Raw genomic sequence first — 9,166 nt, 5'->3', positions numbered from 1 at the left:
AAGAATAAGTGAGATTGAGGAAGTAGGAATACAGGGAGTCAGGGACAGAGGAATTTCAGGATTCAGGAATTTGGTTGGGGAGCAGCACTGAGTGGTGCTAGCTGGTGGGTAGTGGAGGTGGACATGTTAAGGACAAGGTGAGGCCAAGGAACTGTAAGGGTGAGTGCTAGGAGGGTTGTCAAAACAGGCGTGGCGGTCCCTCATTACTAGAATGTAATAGCTGTGCGAGAAAGTGATTATTTGAGGGCAAAAATAGTGTTTTTTTGTCCCTTTCAAAGAAATGATACAGTTTGTATGTAATTACAGTCCAATCAAGATATGTCTGCATGGGCCAGTTCCATGGTTGAAATATTAAAAGCATTTTGTGACTCCTAAGAGCGATGATTATATTGCCTATACAGGCAATAAATTTAATTTTTATAGCAGTCTGAATATAACTGATTAAAACGATGCCGAAACAATGTTTCTGAAAAGCTAAATGAGCATGGCTTTGAACGACTCTGCCAAATAATCTGTATCACTCCCCTGTCCTTTTCTGGATTAATGCAAGCATTCCAAATCCAGGCACCATTCCAGGTGTGGCCACATGATCAGCAGTGCTCTGTCCTTCATTCTGAAAGTACACTTTGTATTATCTACTCCAAGACTAAAGACCCTGCCATTTCTCAATTGTTTAATGAACTGGCACAGAACTAGCTGTCCTCCAAGTGGTCACTTGCAAAGCGGTGCACAGCATTTCAGAGACTGATATGTGTATGAGGAGCCTCTCCAGGGCTTTTGGGGAATATTTCCAAGTTCTTTCTTGGCATAGAGTCTGGGCTCTGGAACCACACCGCAAGCATTTGAATCCTGACTCTACCATTTACTAGCTGCATGACTAGTGGCAAGGGACTTATTAGAATCTCTATATTTCAGTTCCTCATCCATAAAATAGGGACCATACCGGCACCTCCCTTTGAGCATTAAATGAGTTAATACATGTATGGCAGTTGAGATGGTGTCTGGCATTTAGTAAGTCTTCAATAAATGTTAGTTTCCATCATCATTATAGCATCCTCATTAGGCTAGAGACACTTTTTCAGAAATCATCGGTATGGAAATTATCTTCTACCCAAATCATGAATCTGATATTTTATTAAGACTATACTATATTACCACTGAATAAGGAATGTGGATATATAATTACTGCATTTACCCTCAACAACTGCCATTGCTTTAGAACTGGCAAAACATTCTTTTTGCATATCTCTTCCAATTTACATTTTGCAAAAATAGAGCAAATCTTTGTTTCATTTAAATAGTTTTTGACATACTAATTCTATATATTGTACAAAAAGTTTTCATTTAAACAAAGTTGAATTTTGCTATTGTAATTCTCATGTTCTGTGAATTTTGTTAAAATGTAAAATTTCCCAGATCAGCCTTAGATTAGCATTCACTTTTTTTTGTCTTTTTGTGTCTGTTTTATTTCACTTTGTATAATGTCCTCAAGGTTCATTCATGTTGTCCCATGTGTCAATACTTCATTCATTTTGTTATTTTCAATTACAGTTGACATTCAATAATATTTTATATTAGTTGCAGGTGTACAACATAGTGGTTAGACATTTATATGATTTAAGAAGTGATCCCCCTGATAAGTGTAGTACCCACCTGGCACCATACATAGTTATAACAATATTATCGACTATATTTCTTATGCTACACTTTACATTTCCATGATTATTTTGTAACTACCAATTTGTATTCCTTAATCCCTTTACCTTTTCCACCCAGCCCCCTAATTCCCCTCCCATCTGGCAACCATCAGTTTGTTCTCTGTATCTATGAGTCTGTTTCTGTTTTGTTTGTTCATTTATTTTGCTCTTTGGATTCCACATGCAAGTAAAATCATGGAAATGGTTCACATGAAGTTTAGGGAAAAGGATGCAGATTCCTTACTGAGAGATTATTACCTGCAGCGAACCAGTATTTTCCTCAGGAAGAGCAGAAGAACTTTCTGGCAGGTCCTGGGGGGAGAAAGGACTCACCTGACTGTGATAATAACCAGGCACGCCTAGTTTGCAGGCCTCCAGGTTGAGAGGTTCTTTCAGCTTGTTCATAACACAGCACTGACGAGGCCAGGGATAGTCAGCATCGTTATTCTTAGCCCGGAAGGCAGAGGTATATTTCTGCCAGTCTGATGGACCATTCACTCCACAGCAATTGTCCTGTCGGCAGATGAGAGGTACAGAATTCTCTTCCATGGTCCTTGCTACAGACATCAAGTGTAGCAACCGAGAATTTATGGAGAATGAAGATATGAAAAGTGTACCGTATTTTATGTTTACTAAAAATCCCCCATGGGCACTGAAGGTACTGATAACTTCTATTTTAGAGTTTGCAAAAATACTTTTACATTTATTACTTTACTAGCCATTAATGAGCTCTGCAACCTTTGACAAGTTATTTAAACTCACTAAACTTCAGTTTCCTTAACTGTAAAATTGGGATAAATGAAATACCTACCTCATAGAGTTGCTGTTAGGATTAAATTAGTTACTGCCTGGCCCATAGTAAACCCCCAATAAATACTAATACTTAAGAAGTACTAATGACTTCATACTAATGACTAGAAGTACTAATGACTTCATGTGAGAGAAGTAATAAGTAGTCTCATATTACATATGAGCAAATTGAGAATCAGAAAATTAAAATTTCTAGTGGTGAAGAAGTTATGAGTAATTCTCTTTGTTTTACTTTTCTATATTTTTAACATTTCCTAGAGTTACTTTTTATATTGTATTTTTGTATTACTGTTATAATGGGAGAAAATAAACTGGAAAAGATAATATAAACATGTGACACACAGCTATGCGTCTACATAGGAAAGGAGGATCAATTAATACATAACTAATATCCTTACACTCTGGACAGAATGGAGGATAGAGGATAAAACACAATTCATATTGCTTTCCTTCCTTTTTATGAATTCTGCTAGAATGTATTTTTTTAAGTAATTAAAACTACAGCCATCTCTCAACCTTTGGAATAAATATATCCAAGCAAACTTGATGATAAATCAACCATCTTTAAAGTATATCCTATTTTGCCACTAAATTGTAGGAAATATCTTACCAAAGAAAATAATCATCCTGTATTTTGACCTGAGCATGTTGAGGAAAGATGGTTACGTTTGAGTCAAGGTTATTTCAAACTGGGCTTTAAACATTTGGTAAGTAGATTTTTCAAATGTGTGAGCATTCACATTTTCATTTGAAGAGCTTAGTTCTTGCTAGCAGAGTGGAAAAATATAGATCTAGGGGTCCCACTGAGTCATGTGTACAACTGCTTTCCCCTGCTGGTAAATAAGAGCAATAGATGAACTTGCTTGTGTTCATCTTAGAGGCTGTGGTCCCCACCCTTTGTCTTCTATCCCAACCATAGATACACCCCTGGATACTAGTTTAGGTACAAAATGGCATCTCCCTGTGACCACAGGCATTACCTGGAGCATGAACCTGTCCCAGGTTTTGGTGACTCCATTGTTTTTCCACTGGTCATCGTTGTTAGGAGGGCTGTTGTTTTGGTACCTCTCCAGCATCTGCTTCAGGAAGAGGTTGGGTGTGAACTGCGAAGGGAGGAGGCAACACAAGAGGAAGCGTTAGCACACTAGCCCCCAAGGAGGCAAAAGTGATTTGCTCGGCCCATTGCTGGGGGCGCTGAACACTGCCGCCTGGAGTAAAACTGTGCTCAGAGGCACTGGGTAGGGGTAGTGGTGGCTGTGAGGCTACTCTGGGTGGCTGAAGTCCCCATGTGGGGAGAAATCCCCATCTTCAAAGAAATCCCAGTGGACCAGGGTGGACAGGCATTGCAGGGTGGCTTAGGCTGGGGACTGGAGGAAAGGAGAGAAATGCTGAAAGGAGAGGAAGTCTTGGATGTGGTGGATTATTGACCATACTACTAGGGGGCCAGTGGCTGTGGCAGAATGGTGAAGGGCATAGTGGGCTCCAGGAGTCACACTGCCTGGACTCGGGACTCTTCCCTTTCACTTACCAGCTGTGTAACCTTGGACACATTACTGTACCTTTTTAAGTTTCATTTTTTCATCTATAAAATGACAATAGTGATAATACTTATTTCGTAGGGCTATTATGAGAATTAAGTAAAATTACATATTTATTATTAATGTGCATATTAGAGTGTCTGGGATGGAGCGTGAGCTTAATACAGGTCAGATATTATCTTATGATGATAATGATGATTCTCACCATCATTTTGCTCTGTGCTTTTTGAGGTTGTACTCACAAAGTCTCGTTGTGTTACTGCTGTGATACAAGATGCCACTTCAAAGCCGTACACAATAAACATCAGAATGAAATACTGGAAGGGAAACAATTTTTTAAAAAAATAGAGTTACATTTGCCTCCAAAGAAAGACTTTTCAAACAAATAATTTTTATATATTTTTTCAGTATATTCATGTAAATATAATCATCCAATCATTTACATAGTTATTGAACAAATCCTCGCAGATCAGCTGCTTCGAGCAAGACTTGGTGCTAGCTGCTAATCAGCTCAATTCTCTTCTTTTCCCCAGAGAATAAATGCCCATCAAATATGGAGCTTTCTCAGTCCAATGTCCTGCATTTCTATTTTAACTGAGAAAAACAAATGTAAGAGAATAAACTGGTGTGTGCATGCGCACATGATGCCCTCACATATTGTCCCTATTTATGGTTGGAAAATATCTGAACAACAAATGACCTCTGAATCTGGGATGAGGACTTTGTAAGAGCTCTGTCTTTGTGTTCTTCAGCTTTGCACATGTGCTTTTGGTCCTTGCGTTCTTCTGGGGAAAGGGCACTGTGTTCAGTGTTGGTGGGGGAGCACAGGGAAAAGGATTTTTCCTCTCTGGGCAGGGGAGGCTCTGCTGCCCCAACCACTTAGCCCAGAGAAAAGCTTTGGCTGGAGAGTAAAGAGCAAAAGCATCTTCAGAGACCTCATAGCATTTCCCCCCATATTAGCTGCTGCCTTGTCTTTTGTCAAGGGCTTGGCTGGCTCCCTTTAAGGGCCTCAGAACCCCCTTAGAGACACCCCAGAAAGGAGGCACAGGGTGCAGCTCTTTCCTCCATCAGCCCCTTGGAGGGTGTCCTGCTCCTTTTCTTTTCAGGGCATGGTGAAGAATCTTCCTTTCCAGCTCACATCTTCTGGCTACGTCAGGCACACAGGACTGGTCCAAAGTGAGCCTGAGATGCAGCTGAAGCTTGTCTCTAGTGACACTGGCCCCTCCTCTCCCTTTCCTTGCATTCCTTTCCCCACCCTCCAAAAGTGGGTGCTTTGGCCCTGGAACTAACTGACACTGAGGACCCAGAGAATGTAAATGGTCTGCATTCCCTGGGTGCCAGGACAATGTCAGATCACAGGGAAGTTAGCTAACAAGCACCTGGTTAGTTGCTGGACTGGTTCTATGAAGGTGGGACTCGGGTTCTGCAGCATTTGGTCCGTGGAGAATTATTTTAGGGAGGGGCGGGGGTGGACCCCATCACAGTGTGAGAAACTGCTGTCTCGAACCCCTGGGCAGGGAGTAGAGATCTAGACCCAATACCGAGGTTTCTTAGTTCTGCTGATTTTTGCAAAACATCTCAAACTTGCTTCCTCTGCAGAGGCAGGGCACAGCCTTGCTGTCTGTGGTTTGGGGCTGAACTGGCTCTGTGGGTGCACAGAGTTACAACCCCACAGGCAGGTGGGAGCTGAGGCTGTAGTCTACAGTGATGTGCATCAAGTTCCTCGAGGGTCCCTGAAAAGCAGTGTGAATGTATAATATGGGGAGTGTCGGCCATCACACAGAATCATCAGCCTCCAGCTCCAAAATGTCTAAAATGGCTCATGCTTTCCCTTAAAAACTCACGTGTGGTTTGTATTTCATATCCTGATATATCAAGGTCTAATTAATATTTTAAAATCTTTATTGTCAAGAGAAAAAAATCTAATTATGAAGTTCTCACTCTGTCTCTCCTTTGGCCTAAGTAGCTCCTGGCTATACCAGTTGGGTACATGAGGATGCCAGTTGGAGAAACACAGATCTGAAAAATACTCATCAGGGTCACCCTCAGGTTCCTCCCCTTTGGGTTCCCTGCACTGGAATCTTCTGGACTTGCAATAGCAGAGGGCATCCTTGCCCTCACTTGGACAAGCTTAACTGCGGGGACAGTCCCCTCCTCCTTCTCCCATAGCACTCTCTGCTCCCCCTCCCCCACTAAAGGTCAAAGCATTGTGCTCAGGGAAGAAGAAACAATCCATCAAAATTGGTCCAGGAGACAACTGTCGCGCTTTGTGGTCTCACCGCCAGAAGAAGTTTCCTGCTAGACTTCATGATGCCGACAATGCCTAGAACCGACAGGCAGAAGAGGCAGATGCCGACGAACATGCCGATCCAGGCGGCTCCGTAGATGTCGTCGTTGTCGGTGGCTTCGAGCAGCGGGTAGAGGCTGTGTTGGTCAGATACAAAGAAGATGCACTCTGCGGTCAGCGCAATGCCACACATCTGGGGGCAAAGGGACTTCTGTCAGACTGGCGGCCAGAGGAGCAGCGTTGAGAAAAGGATGGAGAAGGAGGGGTGGGTGGGTAAGAGAGACTAACTCTGTTCCCCACGTAGGCTTTAAGCAACCGACTCAAACGCCTCACTTCCAGGAAATCAAACGGCTCCTTCCATCCTCCTAATTGGTTGCATGCCTCTGTCCACATGTTGCTCTGTCTTATTGCTCTTTGGGAAAAAACCCAATTTCAGAATATCTCTAAAGTTCTTGGGGCATGAACCACTCAAACAACATCTTCTTGTATGACAATAATCTCCCACCCCCACTCCCAGTGCCCATCACCCACATTCCTGGATTGTAGTATTTAAACTGGTCCTGGTCATATTTATTAGTGCCAGAGAACCATCGAAGGTTACAACTGGAAGGAACCTTGGTCATTATTTTTCCCACACCCTGTATTTTACAGATGAGGGGTCTTGGCTCTTAAAGGCAAAGACCTATCCAGAGTCCCGCGGAGTCAGAGGTGAGCCTGGGCCAAGAGCCCGGGATCCCAAGTCCTCAGTGCTCTCCCACCACTCCATGCCCCACACCCCATGCGTGGCCTCTGACCTCCTCTCACATCCTGGTACTGGCCTCTGTGTGATGAGAATGAGAAGACACAAACATCTGCCCTCAACAACCTTAACAGCAGAATTCCACAGAAATCAAACCAAGGTGAAATAGGAAGAAACACCAGAGCACGTGTGTGGTGGGAGTGTTTGGATGCTGACCATGGTTGCCATAGTTCCTTTTAGGCTCTTGTGTTTTAAATGTGGGAAAGGAATATCTATTTTTTTCAACCATGGCCTTTCAATATATTACATAGTTCTATATGATTTTTTTTTTAATTGGGGAATTGGGGGGATGGGAACAGTGCTGGGGAATTGGGGGGAAGGGGAATAGAAAAGTTGCTGTCGTTTTGTTCTTCAATCTAGTTGTGGAGGATGTTGCTTCACTGGCCCGAGTTGGCACCATCATTGCGCTCTTCCCAGGTGAGGCAGATCAGTCGCCGGCTTCTGGACAGCCGCTCACTGCAGCTGCTGGCTACACACTACACACGGTAGCCCATGGCAACCCACTGCCACAGGGGCTGCAGCCTATGCCTTCTGGCGACTCACGGCAGCCCAGCTCCAGGTTGAGCTGTCATTCAGCATCTTAGCTGTAGAGGGCAGTGTCACTGGCCCTCATATGTGGGATCTGAACTGGGGCCTTCTGGCGTCCCAAGCCAGTTCTTAATCATCGCGCCACTCGGCCGGCCCCTATATGATTATTTATGTAGTTTAATTCTAGCTAGCATATTTTAGTATCACAGTTCTTAAAATGAGATAAGATATAGGGAGCCAGTGATCATATCATTATTTTCCTTTACACTTTCACTTTTGATTGATCTAAAAGCATGATTACAGGAAAAGCAAGATTGCCTGAAAAGTACTCATTACTTACACCAACAATCACATTTCCAAAAATCAGCAGGCCCTGGAAGCAACGAACAGTGGAGTCGTCTTTGGCCATCTCCGGGATTTGTTACAAGCTGAAGACACAGTTGAAAACATTTCAACTTAATAGGAGCAGGCAACACAAACTGCAACACGTTCCATCACATGCCTATGTCACACCATTGTGTTTTGGCTTCTTGTTCCAACACATCCAAACCAAAGTCATGAAATCATTTAGCAGTGGAAGAAATTTGGTTGCCCAGCTTAGTAATCACTGTCATTTTAAAAAGAAGAAAAAAAAAGTAAAGCTTGCCAGAGTCTGACCAATAACTCTCAGGAGTTCTTTAAGGCATGGAATACAAAAACTGCTTACTTCTGAGTGATGAATTGAGGTCCTGCAAGTAAAAAGGGCATGCCTGCGGTGGTGATGACTGGGCAGGGCTGCAGCTCCCCAAGGGTCCTTGGTATACGACCCAAAGGGTCAACCCACGGCCAGAGTTGGCAGTTGGTTCCCAGGGGGATTATGGGCAGCTGTTAAAAAACATCATTCTTAGAATATTTTGTTACCTTCAAAAATGGTTGGCATTTGTTCTCTGGATCTATGAGTGTGTTTCATTTTGTTTGTTCATTTGTTTTGTTTTTTTAGAATCCACATATGAGTGAAATCAGAGAACCAATTTTTGGTTGCCAGAGAAGAGGGGGCAAGGGCAGAAAAAGGGAAGGGAATTAAGAAGTACAAACTTTCAGTTATAAAATAAATCGTGGGGATGTAATGTACAGCATAGGGAACAGAGTCAATAACATTATAATAACTATGTACGGTGACCAATGGTTACTAAGCTTATTGTGGTGATCACTTTGCAAGGTATATAAATGCTGAATCACTATATTGTACACCTGAAACTAATATAATATTCTATGTCAATTATAATTAAAAATAAATTAATAAAAAATAGCAAATAAAAAAGTACACTGCCACATCAGAGGGAGTGGGAAAAAAGAGACTAACATTTAGTTCCTTCTGCGTGCCACTCCACTAGGTACTTTACATATACACACCTATTTCTTATAACCCAATTAGGTAGCAAAAGTAAAACGCTGAGGAAGCTCATTTTGCAAATGTGGAAACAAAGGCTTTAATTTAGGTAAATTGGGTTCTCTGGGGTGGGGTAGG

At 42.5% G+C, this 9,166-nt stretch overlaps 1 protein-coding gene across 4 annotated transcripts in view; it reads right to left on the bottom strand.

Moving 5' to 3' along the window:
• UPK1B (uroplakin 1B) overlaps positions 1-9,166 on the bottom strand; it is a 45,058-nt gene that overhangs the window by 25,827 nt on the left and 10,065 nt on the right. For all 4 annotated transcript variants that reach the window (XM_019629181.1, XM_019629180.1, XM_019629178.1 and 1 more), the window contains 5 exons: positions 8,000-8,087; positions 6,325-6,525; positions 4,288-4,362; positions 3,488-3,610; positions 2,031-2,210 (listed from right to left, as the gene is read on the bottom strand). In XM_019629181.1, the coding sequence (XP_019484726.1) occupies positions 2,031-2,210; positions 3,488-3,610; positions 4,288-4,362; positions 6,325-6,525; positions 8,000-8,068 (648 nt within the window). In that variant the 5' untranslated portion in view covers positions 8,069-8,087. The remainder of the gene's footprint in view (positions 1-2,030; positions 2,211-3,487; positions 3,611-4,287; positions 4,363-6,324; positions 6,526-7,999; positions 8,088-9,166) is intronic.

This window comes from Hipposideros armiger, unplaced genomic scaffold (genome assembly GCF_001890085.2).
Source record: "Hipposideros armiger isolate ML-2016 unplaced genomic scaffold, ASM189008v1 scaffold_829, whole genome shotgun sequence".
NCBI classification, from domain to species: domain Eukaryota; kingdom Metazoa; phylum Chordata; class Mammalia; order Chiroptera; family Hipposideridae; genus Hipposideros; species Hipposideros armiger.
This window is presented reverse-complemented; position numbering and strand designations above follow the sequence as displayed.